Source organism: Hypanus sabinus, chromosome 8 (genome assembly GCF_030144855.1).
Source record: "Hypanus sabinus isolate sHypSab1 chromosome 8, sHypSab1.hap1, whole genome shotgun sequence".
Classification (NCBI taxonomy): Eukaryota; Metazoa; Chordata; class Chondrichthyes; order Myliobatiformes; family Dasyatidae; genus Hypanus; species Hypanus sabinus.
The window spans coordinates 144,488,859-144,506,205 of NC_082713.1; the positions used below are offsets into that span (position 1 = coordinate 144,488,859).

General features: G+C 39.4%; 1 protein-coding gene across 4 annotated transcripts in view; it reads left to right on the forward strand.

The window, feature by feature from the left end:
- Positions 1-17,347, forward strand: part of agk (acylglycerol kinase) — a 53,574-nt gene that overhangs the window by 22,760 nt on the left and 13,467 nt on the right. For all 4 annotated transcript variants that reach the window (XM_059978114.1, XM_059978111.1, XM_059978112.1 and 1 more), the window contains 6 exons: positions 1,974-2,066; positions 5,262-5,294; positions 5,789-5,883; positions 6,767-6,836; positions 12,483-12,562; positions 14,430-14,487. In XM_059978114.1, coding sequence (XP_059834097.1) covers positions 1,974-2,066; positions 5,262-5,294; positions 5,789-5,883; positions 6,767-6,836; positions 12,483-12,562; positions 14,430-14,487 — 429 coding nt within the window. The remainder of the gene's footprint in view (positions 1-1,973; positions 2,067-5,261; positions 5,295-5,788; positions 5,884-6,766; positions 6,837-12,482; positions 12,563-14,429; positions 14,488-17,347) is intronic.

The following is a 17,347-nucleotide window of genomic DNA, read 5'->3' on the forward strand; positions in this document are numbered from 1 at the left end:
CTTTTCATTTGAACAATTGTCAGCTAAATATCGCTTACCACAAACCCACTTTTCTCGATACCTACAAATTAGAGACTTTCTGCGATCTCAATTATATACATTTCCTTAAAGTCCTGATAAGAACTTATTAGATGTAATTTCTAATTTGAAAAAAGAACTAATTTCTTAATGGTTCAATATCCACTATTTATGGCATGTTGCTGGGAGTGATAAATGCTTCTTTAGACAAAATTAAAAATCTCTGGGAACAAGATTTACAGACTTCAATTTCTGAGGAAACTTGGAATGAAATTTTTAAATTGGTTAACACTTCATCGTTATGTGCCTGTCACTCCCTCCTACCAAGGATAAGCTATCTCATTTTTATTCAGATTTATCTCCCTATTGTGATAGACGTAATAATGGAGAAGCTTCACTAATTCATATGTTTTGAACATGCCCGAGTCTTGAAAAATATCAGAAGGAAGTATTCCAATCTTTGTACTTTTCAAAGTAAATTTTAAGCCTAACCCTTTGACTGCTTTATTCGGTATTATTGCAGGAAAAGATATTAGTTTTGAGATATCAGATGTGCACATTTTGGCTTTTATTTCTCTTATAGCTAAGAGGGAGCTCTTGCTTAAATGGAAGGATGTCATTCCGCCTACTTATGCTCAATGGTGACATGATGTTATGTCATGCTTAAATTTAGAGAAGATCTGTTGTTCAATTTCTGAATCGAGCCAAGACTTTCAAACATTGTGGGGACCATTTTTGAACTATTTTCAAAACCTTTGATTTGCTGTTAAAGTACAGATGTTGGCTAATATCATATTTCACTATATGATAATGATTTTTTTCCCTTTTTTCTTTCTTTACTAAACAGCTTCAATGTTGGTAGCGGGCTTAGATTCTTTTTTTATATAATAAAATTATTACATTTCAATATTGCAATTTAATTTAATTTACATGAATATAGGGTAATGAGATTGCAAATATGATTCAAATATAATGTATTTGGTATTATTTTATCTTTTTTACTTGTATATCTTCTTGTACTCTATATTCCTCTATGTAGAAATTAATGAAAATATTGAAAAAAGAAAAGAATTGTAATGGATTACCATTCTCCACTTCTCTGGATGAATGCAGTAATAGTATAAGGTGGGAAATCAGAAAAATTGGCAAAGGTGAAACATCCTTGCAATGTATTTATGGAAATTATATGATTAGAGCTATCTCTTTGAAATAATCTCTATCCATAGAATAAATCTGACACTGAAGTACTAAATGCTAAAGCCAAAACCTGATTTGAATTATACCAAATTTCTTCTCCCAGAGACATTTTGAAATGACATAGCTAACAGTAAGATAAGAGGATTCAGCACCTGTTAGTATACTTGCTGGAGGCTGGCAACAACTTCAAACAGTTCAGAAATATAAATGACCTTCATTCATAGTAGGAAAACACTGAACTGGTAACATTATAAGTCTGTACAATAAGAATCGTGGCCCAAAAAATTACAATTTTGCAATATCTAATAGTCAATGAAAAAGACTAGCTTTTTAATAATATGAAGGCTAATAATATGAATAATATTTCAGGGCTGTCACTGAGATTTCTAGTGAAAATACATAATTAAAGAAGAGTTTTTTTTAATCTGTTTAAGATACAGACCGTAGCAACTTTTTATAAAGTTCTGCTTTCTGTCTGTTTTTCCTTAATTTTACTCTGTGCTTCCTATATGAGTGATTACAACTTATGTTATATTTTATACTTTATAGATTTAATTAGTACAAGTTGTAACACTGATAACCATTAGAGCGTCTGGATTTTGTCCTTTTGGATTCTTCGGCATTAATAATGTTTCAGGATTTTGGTTAAATATTATGAAATGAGCAGCATGTTTGTGTATGTTAAATGTCATAGTTTTGTTAGAAAAGCAGGTTATGATGAACAACACAATGTAATCTTGTCTCTGTTCCAATTACAGACTGATTATGAGGGCCAAGCAAAAAAGCTGCTGGAGCTGATGGAAGACACTGATATGATTGTTGTTGCTGGAGGTGATGGCACCTTACAAGAGGTACAGACAGTAGATTTCCACAGAGCACCTGAAATTCCAATTAGCAGTAAAACTGAATATACTCTGTACTGCAGATAGATAGCAAAAAGGGAATTTGCAAGTTATCTGGAAATAATTTCATCACCAGGTCCAGTTAATGAGAAGGTAGTAGCAATTAGTTAAATGTTTGTTGTGTAAGAATAGTGGGCTGCTAATTTGATTCTGTAATTTTTTTCAGAGCACAAGCTGCCTTGAGCTCAAAAAGAACCATAAGAGGAGTCATTCTTAACTTGTCGTTTGCAGGTTAGCAATTGTCAGTAGCCATCCACCAAATGGAGGAATTGCAAGTGCAGAGATGCATTAGGAAAAGTATTGTCTTTTTGCAAGTGAACAGTATTCGCATTGTTGTTGCATGAGTGAAGTCACCGGAGAAAATTACTGGTAGATACAAAGCAGCTTCTTTATTCAACAAAACAAGGTACAGCAGGCATCATTTAGAGAGGCTTTCGGTCAAAAGGTCTCGCTGGCCCAGTGTCGATATTTTATGTGCCAAACATCAAAGGAGAACTCCCTATTTACTATGCATGGACAATGCTTTCTTTGAAACTGCATACAGCCTTCACACCTCCTGATTCGCAACTATGCCACAGATATCCAAATGAATTTTATTTCGCATTGTCTGCTATCGGATCCACAGCTTTTAGGAGCCTATTGTTTAGAGCTGCACTCCAAATTAAATCCACCATACATTTTCAGATGTGAAGACTGGGAGTCAGAGTCAGTTGCTAAATGTATATGTCCTAAACCCCAAAAATCTCTGTTACATGGACCAACAATCTAATAATTTTTCATTGATCATTTGTAGTCCTAGAAAACCTAGTGCAGAAGTTCAGATTTTTTCTCCTTGGTGATATAACTAGGAAGCTGGACAATGCAGCCTGGTAGTTCTCCGTCTCCATAAAGTGTTATTACCACTTTAGAATACTTGCTTGAACATGGATACCTGCTTGTCTTCCTATGTAGATTATTTGAAGATATAATTCAAGTAATAAAGATTCAGTACAAAACCAGGCCTTCTAGATTGCAGAAAGTAACAAATCTAGAGTTTGTACAGTTGAATAGTTTTGTGAGTAGAAGCATTTGAACTATTGCAAACTAAAGGATTTGGTGTGAGTATTGTGAAAATGCCTCTCTGTGCAAATGTTCTGGTCAAGCATGCTGATTGATTTTAATCTCTAATCATTTCCTTATAAGGTAACCATGTAGGTTGGGAAAGAAAAATGTGAGGAGAACCAGCCTGGATGATTTACTTATTTCAACCCTAGAAATGGTTCAGCTTAGATAGCACAAATATTAATTGTACTATTTTTAAATTCTTAATGAATAGAAATAGGGAAAAATGTCACTGCTGATTCACTTTAACTTTGGGTAATAAATTAACCCTTGTCCCATAACTTGCTGTGTAGTTTACCTTTTCTTCCTCCCTTGTCGCTCTGCTTGGATAGATAAGATTCAGATTCAGTTTATTGTCATTTAGAAACCACAAATGCAATGCAGTTAAAAAATGAGACAACATTCCCCCAGAATGATATCACAAAAACACATGACAAAACAGACTACACCAGAAAATCCACGTAACATTTGGCAATCCCCAATCCAGAGTCCGGAGAGGCTGCTGCGTATTAATCTCGCGCTACCATCTAGCGCATTCCCCGGAAAGGAGCTCCAAAGCCACCAGACAAACAAGACCAAAAACTAAAGCTACAAGGCCTGCACAAAACCACATAATTACAGCATATAGTTACAACAGTGCAAACAATAGCATAATTGATTAAAAAAAAAGACTATGGGCACAGTAAAAATAGTCCAAGATGTTAAAGGACTATAAGTTCAAAAGAAATCACCACAGTTTCCACAAGTCCCCAGGGTCCCAACAGACTCGCCATCCCACGCCGGCGGCAGAAGGGAATACCCCCGCTATGGACTTCCAAGGCGCCGCCCGACTCAGCCTCGCAGACGCAGCACACAATGGAAGCTCCGTCAAAACCAGCCTCGCAGACGCATCACACACCGAAAGCAACCTGAGTCCGTCAAAAGGACTCCGAGTCCATCGAACCTCCGAGCCGACGACCATCCCCTCCGGCACAGCTTCTCCGAGCACCATCCTCTGCCGAGCGTATTAAGACAGCCCCACCAATGGCCATCGGCAATGCAACCCCGAGGACTGGGGGCCTGTTCTTCCCAGCAGAGTCCCGGACCTCACAGCAGCAGCAGCAACGAAGAAGGGCTTCCTGGAATTTCCCGATGTTTCTCCGTGCTTCCACGTCCATTTTCAATCGATTATAATTGCGCATGGCACCCCACTTCACAAATAGCAGATAATCAGTTCCGGAGTGGCTGTTGCAAGCTGCGTCACGCCGCCATCTTGGATCATTTCAAGGAGTTGTAGTGGATTTAAGTTGTTGAGCACTCACTCTTACCTAGACCAAATGCCAAGGACCAGTGGATCTGAGCCTTTCACCTGAGTGTAACAAGCAAATATATTTGTAACCCCCTTCACCTGAAGTGCCTCAACAATGGGGAGATAAGAATAAGGGTGTGGCAAATCCTGGCTAATTTTAATGCATTTTGAATGTCTTTGAAAACTATTTAAAAACTATTAAAGTTGTTAAATCAAAATACTGATAAATTATTAAAAGCAACAAATAATAAGATACTTGAAAAATAAATCTTGCCTTTTTGCTCCCAACTGCAGAATCAGAAATCCCCATTCAAGTGAGGCAGATTCCCCCCAACAGTGGTGGATGTGCTGATATCTGCTGCTCAATTTACCCCAGGAATGCGTTTATGTCTGTATAAATGTGGCTCTTGATAGGAAGTGGTTGCTTGCCCACTGCAAGCTGTAGTGGAACTGCAAGCTGTAGCCAGTGAGGACCCTCCTATTGTTGATAGTTACTTTTATTAAGCCTTTGATTTGTCATCAAAATCTGCATTTATAAAGCAAAGCCTTAATTTGTTCTGATCACACAAGGCACACTTGCAAACAAAATGGATGATTCCTTAGAGTATTGCATATTCTTGGTACATCAATACTGAAATGTTATGATTATTATATGAACTGGTACTAACTGTGCTTTCAATTGGGAATTACTGAATGAATAAATGATTTAGGAGCATTGATGATGGATCATGTTTTCGCTTCTCTTCTTACATTAGGTAATAACTGGTCTTCTTCGCAGGGAGGATGAGGTAAGCAATTCACATCAGAAGTTATGATTCACGCTAATCATTTCTATTGAGGTAAATTTATAAAATTGAAATCAAAATTCTCATGCATATACTTCTGCTTTAGAGCTTTGTGATAAAGATGCATCAAACACTGTTCTCTGTGGCAGGATTTTTTTAAATCATTGTAGGGGGAAAAAATAAGGTCTTCGACTTGTTTTAGTGCTGAGATCGGCTTACTCTTGCTAGCCATGAGCTGTTTCTTAATGTAAAGAAAAAAAGGATTGTACCATTTATGAAGAAATGAATGTAATAGAAGGTACCTGCTTTACAAAACATACACTTTATTAAAGGATAGAAGCATTTTCATCTTCAAAGTATTTAAATTAGGAATCTTTTTTAAAGTGTTCTTTCCAGTTTCTTATGGTCATGAAGAACATTTTGTCCCCAGTGTACTGACTAAAAGAAATATGAGGTGCAAAATAACTTTTTTATATATATATATATTTGTATTTTAGGCTACCTTTAGTAAGATCCCCATAGGATTTATTCCATTGGGAAAAATGAATTCTTTGAGCCAAGCACTTTATCCTACCAGCAAAGAACAGGTCAGGTAAGTAATGCCTCATTACTGAAATTTGATGAGGAGGTACAACCATTGGAGTTAGGTTGGCTGTGATAGTTTGACTTACTTTTGGAATATTAAATGCAGGTTTGTCAATCATAAAATAATTGCGCAGAATTGCCTTCCATGTTAGTTTCTGGTAAGCAATATCTCCTTATAACCGATGATGGAATTCCTAATGTTCTCTGCCGATTGTATTGCTAATAATTTGTAATGTTCTGTTAAAGGACTGTCCACATTTAATCAGGGAGAAAAGGAAAGCAATAGACCCCTTTATTTTCAGTCAGTGTTCATATATTGCTGAATTCAGAGTTGCACATGCCTCTGACACTCTCTGCATCTGTATCTCACTGTTCTGAAATGGTTACTAGGGCAGGTTGAGGCTTCAATTGTCTTGATTTGAAAATATATTTTCCTCCGTTCTCTTGAAGATCCTGGCTTACATTTGGTGCTGATTTGTGTGTCTCTCCAGCCCTCTTTCAAATACTGACAAGGGTTCAATTTTTGTGTACAAAATAGACAGGTTACTTAATGAGTTTTGGACAGATCTGGGGATGGTTTAATTTTCTTATGGTTTATTCCTATTTTAAGGAAATGCTTATCTTACACAGCAAAATCTGAGGGCTTTATTTGTTTTCATGCCTGGGCACTTACACCCGTTTTAAAACCTTTGGTCTTGGCTAAGATTACACCCATTTCTGACCCGGATGGCTTTGCTTAATGTTACTGGTGCATTAACCAAATAGGCCATCAGGGGAGCTCGGCTGTCCTGTTTCATGCTCATTGCTGTGATGCTGAAAATAAGTGTGTTTGCTGCAGTTGAAAATGAGTTGTTTTTGGACTGTCACATCTCCTTTGCTGTGCATTGCAGACACATTTTAAATGCCACACTGGCAATTGTTAAAGGTGAGACTGTTCCGCTGGACGTGTTGGAAATAAAGGTAAGAAGTGAAATATTTTCCAGCAGTTCCTAATGTTTGTCTAGTCTTAAAGAATGGCCAGAATTACTCTGGTTCAACTCCTTGGTTGAAAGTCAATTAAAAACTATCAATGTATGTCCGCATGCATGATGAATGAATAATCCAGGATTTTGTTTTCAGGTTCTAATGTTTGCAGCAATCTTAATTCAGAATCAAGCCTAATATCACCGCCATGTCATGAAATTTGTTAACAGTGGCAGCAATACAGTGCAATGCATGATAATTTAGGGGTGAAAATAAAATATAAATAAACAAATAATTGTCCTAAATATGACAATCATACAATGCGATAATGTACAAACTCTCAAATTTACCTGGTTTTGCCTCCAGCTTCCACCCTGTCTTCAAATTTACCGGGTCCATTTCAGACACCTCCCTCCCCTTTCTCAATCTCTCTATCTCTGGAGACAACTTAACCACTGATGTCTTTTATAAACCCACTGACTCTCACAGCTACCTGTACTGTACCTCTTCCCACACTATTTCTTGTAAAAATGCCATCTCCTTCTCTCAGTTCCTCCATCTCTGTCGCATCTGCTCTCAGGATCAGGTTTTTCATTCTAGACTAAGGAGATGTCCTCCTTTTTCAAAGAAAGGGGCTTCCCTTCCTCCACCATCAATGCTGCCCTGAACCATTTTGTAAACATCTGCCCTCACTCCATCCTCCTGCCACCCCACCAGGGTTAGAGTTCCTCTTGTTCTCAACTATCACCCCACCAGCCTCCACTTTCAACACACAATTCTTCAGGACTTCTGCCATCTCTCTAACAGGTCCCACGACCAAGCACGTCTTTCCCTCCCCCCCCCCCCCCCCACCTTATGTTTTCCAGAAAGATCATTCCCTACACAACTCCCTTGTTCATTTGTCCCTCCCCACTGATCTCCTTCCAGGCACTTATCCTTGCAAGTGGAACAAGTGCTACACCTCCTCCCTCACTACCATTCAGGACCCCAAGCAGCCCTTCCAGGTGAGGCTACGCTTCACCTATGGGTCTTTTGGGGTCTCTACTGTATCCAGTGCTCCCGGTGTGGCCGCCTGTGATGTATATTGGGTGACCGCTTGGCCAAGCACCTATGCTCCCATCTATCAGAAAAAGTGTGTTCTCCCAGTGGCCACCTATTTTAATTCTACTTCCCATTCCCATTCCAATATGTCAGTCCATGGCCTCCTTTACTGCCGCGATGAGGCCACACTCAGGTTGGAGGAGCAGCACCTTGTATTCCAACCTGATGGCATGAACATCAATTTATTGAACTTCCGTTAATGCACCCCTGCTCCTTCACCATTCCCCATTCTCAATTCCCCCTCTCACCTTGTCTCCTTGCCTGCCCTGTGCCTCCCTCTGGTGCTCCTCGCCCTTTCTTCCATGGCCTTCTGTCCTCTCCTATCAGCTTACCCCTTCTCCAGCCCTTTATCTCTTTCACCATTCCACTTCCCAGCTCTCTACTTCACCCCTCCTTGTTTCACCTATCACCTTGTATTTCTTCCTCCCTTCCCTCCCACCTTCTTACTCTGACTTCTCTTTTTTTTTCTCTCTCCACTCCTGATGAAAGGTCTCGGCCTGAAACATCAGCTGTTTACTCTTTTCCATTGATATTACCTGGCCTGCTGAGTTCTTCCAGCATTTTCTGTGTATTGCTTGGATTTCCCGCATCTGTATATTTTTTCTTGTTTGTAATATATAAAACTTGCTCGGTAACTTACAGCAGGCCCACTTAATTTTTTAAAAGCATGACTTGGCTGGCTGCTATAAAGATGCAAGTTATAGAGATAATTGTAATATTTTTTCAACAGTTTAGAGAACCTAGTTAAGCTGCAATTAACTTTGTTCTTCCCTCCTGTGCCCTCATTCTTATTGCCAGTTATTTGTAATAAAATGTGTTTGCTGTACAGCCCAAAACTTTTCTAACCTATGTGTTTTTTCAGTTTAATTTCTGTTTTCCTCCTGCAAGATCATGAAAAGTCATTTCTCGATTTTCAGCCTGGCTGAAACCTTTATTCATTGTCATATAGCACAGAAGCAGGTCCTTTAGCTCAAAATGACAATACTAATCATTAAGTACCTATTCTATACCTCTCCCGTTGTTCAACAATTGGATCTATAGTCTTCTATGCCTTGGTCATTCAGGTGCCCATCAAGACTCCTGTTAAATTCAAAGATTCAAAGCACATACATTATCAAAGAATGACCTTTCCATCATCTTTTGTACAGTGGTCATTTTATTATGTTTGTTTCCCATTTGGCTTTTCTGGAAAAGCACTTCAGATTGCAACCTCTCTGTAGGTGAAAAAAAAAATTCTGATTGCTTCTGAACCACATTTACACCTATGACTTCTTGACTTAGACTTACCTGTATTTGTGTAAAATTGTCACAGAAATTTTCTTGAACAGTAATACCACAATTAACACTGCATTCTCCTTAGCCTCTTTGTATTGGAATATCATGTGATACTCTTGCAAACATACATTTTTTCCTCAGGCAGAATGTAAATGCACCTCAGTAACTAGAAAACCCTCGGTTGGGTTAAATATTCAGCTTAAATTGCACTCAGGTGTTGTTTGATAAATGTAATAATGTTTGATATCAGCAGTGTTACATCTAAGGTAAACAAATTTTGGGCAGACTCTTAAAACAACTTGAATCTCTAAAACAATATCTCATTTTAACTTGCAATATTTGTTTTGAGCGAAGCTGGTAAACTGTTTCCAAACTGAAATAATTTTTGCTACTCAGATTTTATTTCCTCCTGTGTCAGCTGCTGGAAAAATCTGTCTCCAATTCTCTTGAATCTGAACTGTCAACATTTGACCTTCCACGAACCACACCTCTTACATAGTTACAGATTGAACATACCCTCACCATCATCTTTCATACAGTGGTCATGTTAATATGTTTGTTTCCCATTTGGCCATTTTGGAAAAGCCTTCATCTTTGCTTCACTGCCTGGCTTGGAAATTGCACCATCTCAGATCGAAAGACCCTGCAGTGTATAGTGAGGTCAACTGAGAAGATCATCGGGGTCTCTCTTCCTGCCATTACGGACATTTACACTACATGCTGCATCTGCAAAGCTAACAGCATTATGAAGGACCCCTCACACCCCTCATACAAACTTTTCTGTCTCCTGCCATCTGGAAAAAGGCACCGAAACATTCAGGCTGTCACGACCAGACTGTGTAACAGTTTCTTCTATCACAGTTTCTTCCCCTAGGCTTCCCCCAGAGCCTGGACTGACACCAACTTACTGCCCTATTGTTTTGTTTATTATTTATTGTTTATTATTTATTTATTTATTGTAATTCCTGCACTTTATGCAGTCCTGGGTAGTTCTGTAGTCTAGTGAAGTTTTTTTTCTGTATTGTTTTTTTATGTAGTTCAGTCTAGATTTTGTACTGTGTCATGAAACACCAAGGTCCTGAAAAAACATTGTCTTATTTTTACTATGTGCTGTACCAGCAGTTACGGTTGAAATGACAATAGAAGTGACGACTTGATTTCATTAAGTCTGGGATACTTAAGTTGAAATGGATATGACGACAACTGGTTAAACCAGTCACTGCTAGATTTGATTGGATCACATAAAGTTTCTACACTTGGGAATATTGAGGTAGCTCAGTGCTGTTTATCTCCATTGACAATTATGATCTTTAAAACTTATTCCCATCACCTTCATACTCATTTTCAATATGTCTGCAAGGATTCTTGCCACTAAGAATGAAACATCTCATCATTGGGCTCTGCCACTCCCCTTCCTTTTCCTAAACTACCAGGACACACTTCAAAAGAAATGGAAACAGAAAGTGCTGGAAATATTCAGCAAGTCAGGCAGCATTTTGGAGATTAAGATACCGACACTTTGGTCAATATTGTTTCACCAGAAACACTAACTCTGTCTTCTCCACAGATGCTGCCTGACCTGCTGTGATTTCTGGCATTTTCTGTTTCAGTTTTATTTTGCTTTCCTCCCAGCCCTGGCTTCGAATTTCCATCTTTACCAACCCACCCTATATCCGCTGCATGTTCATGTTGTCAACAAGATCGTCATTTTGTTTTTGTCATTTTTCACAAAACTATTGACTTCTATATTTAAATGAAGCTTGTGAGCCTGTTCTCAACTCATTAGTAGCCTTTGCCGCAGTTGACCACATTATCCTCAATTGTTTATCCACTGTTGTCCGCCTAGGTGTAATTGGATTTGCCTGGTTTGATTTTAACTACCCTATGGTAGCCACAATTCATTGCAATGGTCACTGTTCACATACTCACAATATTATATCTGGTGTTCCTCAAAGATCAATCTTTGGTTTGCTCCATTTTCTATCTACAAATTGCCCTGAGAAACATCTTCAAAATGAGAGCATCAATTTCCAAATGTAGTTTAATAATAAACGTTCATCTTACCACCACTTTCATAATCTCTGCCTGGTTGCCCGATTAGTTGTCCAGCATCTAGTATTGGATTGACAAAGCTCTCCTTCGCTATTAAGTACTAGGAAAACAAAAGACAAAAGCCACTGGCTTTATTCCCCATTGCTTTTTTTCTTTCTTTTTCAGGTATGTGACAAACTGTATCACGTTGTCTGATTTTTTAAAACTCTGATTATTTTAGAACTATGTACCCATCTCTCCATGCTGCCTTTTTCTGTTTTCACAATGTGACTTCAGTGAGATCTTTTTTGCTCTATTGTTGCTGAGATACTTTTTCATGACTCTTGTCTCCAGACTTGACCTTTTCATGTGCTTTTGGTTGATCACCCTTGTTATCCAGAGCCCCATAGTCCTTTTCCCCATTCTGTCCGTCCATCCTTTAGCATTGCTCAAGGTCTGCTTTGGGCCTCTCTCCAGCCACCGTCTTACCCCACCCTGGCCAGCCTTCAACCTTTGTTCAGGTCTCTTTTGAAAATAGTTTAGCTTATATAAAGACACCATGAATTAACAGTTAACATCAAACATGAGTTAATGATATTGGAAGTTGTGTTCAGTTATATTGCAGCCTAGATAGCTCAGTCTGCTCAGTCATCTGAGTCATCTCAGGGTTCAAGTCCCTGTTCAGATGTTGTGTTAAAGTCCACATATCCAACACAAAACATGAAAAATGCCCAAATCACACGCAGGATTGTGTTTAAAGAGAGAGGGTATAAACATGGTGTTTTTGGGTGTCATGATAGTGTAGCAGGTAGCATAACACTATAACCGTTCGGGCATCAGAGTTCAGCATTCAATTCCAACGTTATCTGTTAGGAGTCTGTATGTCCTCCCTGTAGAATGTGTGTGCTTTCTCTGGGTCCTCCAGTTTCCTCCCACAGTTCAAAGACGTACCAGGTAGGATAATTGGTCATTGTAAATTGTCCCGTGATTAGGTTAGGGTGAAATCGGGGTTGTCGGGGGCTGCTGGGGCAGTGCAGCTTGAAGGGCTGGAAGAACCTACTCCTTGCTATATCTCTAAATAAACAAAATAAATAAATAGTTGTCATCTGAAATGAAGTTTTACAGGAAGGGCGTGTTACACATGGTAGTGTGATTAATAAAAGACTGTGATGAACTGAATGGTGAACAGATGTGCATTTTAAAGTCTATATGTAATTTCTCCCAATGTACTTCCAGGGTGATAAAGATCGTCCAGTGTTTGCAGTGACTGGTTTGCGGTGGGGAGCATATAGGGATGCAGCTTCTAAACTCTCAAAGTAAGACATGGTAAAAAGAAAGTGAAAATGGCAAGTTAAGGGAATGGATGCTTAAACAGTATTTACTTTTTTAAAAATTAAACCTGAGACTGTGCATTACTTTATTCCTTAAATTTTAGGGTTATGAGAACAACTATGCTTCTTTCTGTTAAGAAATGAGTAGTTAGGCTAATAACCTGCTTCAGTAGAAAGGCACTGATGGGCAAGACAATTTGGATTATGGCCCAAGACATTTGGTTTGGTTTTAGAAATGGTGCTGTCAACAGAAGTTCCAGACTGTAGGGTTGAATACTATGTCCAGTCTTGCCAATTCCACTTCACCCTTAACAACAGTGTAATGCGGTTTTAAGTCATGATTATATAATCTATTGTGTAACCATTTTATTTGACACTGCTCCTCGAGTATATAAATGTTTTGAACATGGAGGTAAATTGGTCTGCATAAACTTAAAAAGGAAGCTCCTATATACAGGTTATAAAGCAATTCAATTGCACTGGACAACAAAGATTTTGCTTCCTAAGTACTTTTGGATTTGGGGCTGCTGATCATGAAAATCACCATGAAATTTCCTGTCACGCACCAGTTTTTGAAATTGCCTATATTTTTTTTATTTCAATTCATCATTCAAGTCAGTGAAAATGTTCCCCACAATGTCAGCTGAAAAGTTTTCTATCTTGTCCAGCATGCTTAGGCAGGACAGATTTTAGAAAGGCTATAAATTTCCAATAAGGATTTCGATATTTGAGACAGATGTTTCCCAGAATAACTGATGCCAAGATTAAGGAAGGCATTTTTATTGGTCCACAAATCAAATAGGTCATCAATGACAAGCAATTTGAAGAACTTCTTGTGAGATCGGAGAAAATCGCATGGAAGCCAGTCAAGATGTTTTCTTGGCAAACAAAGAGCACCAAACCACATGCAGCTGATTGACAACATGCCTCATGAAGTGCAACATGTCACTAAAGATTCATTTTCTGCATACCCATTTAGACTTCTTCCCTGCAAATCTTGGCGCTGTAAGTGACGAGCATGGTGAAAGATTTCTCCGGAATATTGTGATCATGGAGAAATGGTGTCAGGGCAACTGGAATCCATCAGTTCTGGCTGATTATTGTTGGACACTTAAGCGAGAAGCCTCAGACACTGAGTACAAACAAAAATCATCAACAAAACATTTTTAGCTTTATTGAACTATTGCAAAGGGCCAGCACCGTTTGGCAATTAAACACATTATATTCAGTAAAAGTTCATTTCTCGTTTGTCCAAATTCCTACATGTTACAAGTAGTCAAAATGATGTTTGTGTTCAGCTTCAAAGTGGTTTATCATAAATAATTCTGAGAAAGCAACATTTTCTAAAAAATTTGCTGTCTAGTGTTATTGGTGATTGTATACATTTATGATTCTACAAGCCACCTCCATTAGAGTTAAGTGCCAGTGGAAAGAAAATCTAATCCTCATGTGGATGATACAAACAGTCAGTGCTGCAGTGGCTAGTTCTCAAAACAGCTGTCCACAGACATTTGGCAGACTTGGGACTAATCAAGATCTTGGCTCACATTTATGGTACCGACTAGAGGAAGAGGATAAAAAATGGATAATTAAATTGTTTAAGAAGAAACACTCCATTTTTGCTTTATGCATGTTTGGAGCAATGCATTAGGTTTATAATAAATAAAAAGCATAGATAACATATTAATAATACTGATTTGGGAATTCCAAGATTGTGAAAGTCATGTTATAAATACACGTGTTCTTAATACTGTTTGCTATAGTCTGACTCCTAATGTATTGCCTAGAATTTGTGTTTAATAATAAATGATTCATCCATTCACAATGTTTCCTCAATTTTATCCCATTGCAGATATTGGTACCTTGGACCTCTCAAAGACAAGGCATGTCATCTGTTCAGTGTATTTAAAGTAAGTACTTTATGTAATCTTCCCATTTCTTGAGCTGTGGTTGTAGATGACACAGGTTGAGAAACTCTTAATTGAATCTTGCATTCTTAGCAAAATTATGGAAACTGCAGGGTCTTTTACATTTTCAAGAGGTAATGTTGGTTTAACTGGATAAGCTTCCTAAAACCTTTACAATATACCCTTAACAAATCTCCTTAACTTGGCTTAATTGGATCACTCTTTACTCTTTATAGAGGTTACCCCAACGATAACTTGTTTAAATTAGGAAGGAATTTTAAGGAATTAACTACGTTTGGTTTGTCTTTCTCCAATTGATCAAATACAGAATGTCTAACAAAACGTTACTGAGAAAGGAGTTTGATTAGAAGGAAGTATTTTAATACAGTGGATTCTGGTTAATTGGGACACATCAGGACCAGTACATTTGGCCCAATTAACTGGTTTCATGGAAATATTAAAAAGGTGTAAAATTATAAACTACTGTTTAACTGAGTAACAAATTGTTTTTAAATGAAATGGAGAACAAATTAGAACACTTCCGATACTACTACGGTGCTATAAAGCTGTGTGTTTGTTCCTAATGGTTATCGGCAGAATTCATCCAGTATATGCTGCTGTGTTCTTTTGATTGATCGTAAATTAAGAAAATCAATGCAGACACCTAGTGCAAATAATGCGTTTTCTTCATACAATGCTTTCAATGATCACATCCTCCAAATCTTCATTTTCATTGTAACATTCAAGATGATTGTCGATACCTTAATTTTTCATAGTTCCTAACTTGTTGAAGTAGTGAAATTGTTTCACTTTCACTCCCAGCTATTTCTGGCATCTGTAACCTAAATGCTTGAAGTTGCATGAGCAAAACAGTTTTGAATTATCTTACTGTTTAATTGTCTCACCAACTATCTACTATAGTAGATATCAGTAGATAAGCTGTCTCCAGAGATGGAGACAGAAAGATCAAGAAAGGGGAGGGAGGTGTCAGAAATGGACCAGGTAAACTTGAGGGCAGGGTGAAAGTTGGAGGCAAAGTTAATGAAGTCAACGAGCTCAGCATGCGTGCAGGAGGCAGCGCCAATGCATTCGTCAATGTAGCGAAGGAAAAGAGGTGGACAGATACCCGTATAGATTTGGAACATGGACTGTTCCACAAAGCCAACAAAAAGGCAGGCATAGCTGGGACCCATACGGGTGCCCATGGCTACACCCTTGGTTTGGAGGAAGTGGGAGGAGCCAAAGGAGAAATTATTGAGAGTAAGAACTAACTCTGCTAGACAGAGGAGAGGTGGTAGAGGGGAATTGGTTAGGTCTGGAATCCAAAAAGAAGCGAAGAGCTTTGAGACCGTCTGGGTGGGGGATGGAGGTATATAGGGACTGGACGTCCATGGTGAAAATAAGGCAGTGGGGGCCAGAGAACTTAAAATCATTGAAAAAATTCAAAGCGTGACAAGTGTCACGAACATAAGTGGGAAGAGATTGAACAAGCGGGGGATAAAACTGTATCAAGGTATGCAGAAATGAATTCGGTGGGGCAGGAGCAAGCTGAGACAATAGGTCTACCTGGACAGGCAGGTTTGTGGATCTTGGGTTGGAGCTAGAAATGGGAAGTGCGGGGTGTGGGAACTATGAGGTTGATGGCAGTGGATGGGAGATCCCCAGATGGGTCCCAGTTATGCCTGCTGTTTTGTTGGCTTTGTGGAACAGTCTATGTTCCAAGTCTATACGGGTATCCGTCCCCCTCTTTTCCTTCACTACATTGACGACTGCATTGGCGCTGCCTCTTGCACGCATGCTGAGCTCGTTGACTTCATTAACCTTGCCTCCAACTTTCACCCTGCCCTCAAATTTACCTGCTCCATTTCCAACACCTCCCTCCCCTTTCTTGACCTTTCTGTCTCCATCTCTGGAGACGGCTTATCTACTGATATCTACTATAAGCCTACAGACTCTCACAGCTACCTGGACTATTCCTCTTCCCACCCTGTCTCTTGCAAAAATGCTATCCCCTTCTCACAATTCCTCCGTCTCCGCCGCATCTGCTGTCAGGATGAGGCTTTTCATTCCAGGATGAAGGAGATGTCTTCCTTTTTTAAACAAAGGGGCTTCCCTTCTTCCACCATCAACTCTGCTCTCAAAGGCATCTCCCCCATTTCCCGCACATCTGCCCTCACCCCATCCACCCGCCACCCCACTCAGGATAGGGTTCCCCTTGTCCTCACCTACCACCCCACCAGCCTCCAGGTCCAATGTATAATTCTCCGTAACTTCCGCCACCTCCAACGGGATCCCACTACCAAGCACATCTTTTCCTCACCCCCTTCCTGCTTTCCACAGGGATTGCTCCCTACGCAACTCTCTTGTCCACTCATTCCCCCCATCCCTTGCCACCGATCTCCCTCCTGGCACTTATCCTTGTAAGCAGAACAAGTGCTGCACCTGCCCTTACACTTGCTCCACCACCACCATTCAGGGCCCCAGACAGTCCTTCCAGGTGAGGTGACACTTCACCTGTGAGTCGGCTGGTGTGGTATACTGCGTCCGGTGCTCCCAGTGTGGCCTTTTATATATTGGTGAGACCCGACGCAGACTGGGAGACTGTTTTGCTGAACACCTACGCTCTGTCTGCCAGAGAAAGCAGGATCTCCCAGTGGCCACACATTTTAATTCCACATCCCATTCCCATTCTGATATGTCTATCCGTGGTCTCCTCTACTGTCAAGATGAAGCCACACTCAGGTTGGAGGAACAACACCTTATCTACCGGCTGGGTAGCTCCAACCTGATGGCATGAACATTGACTTCTCTAACTTCTGTTAATGCCCCTCCTCCCCTTCTTACCCCATCCCTGACATATTTA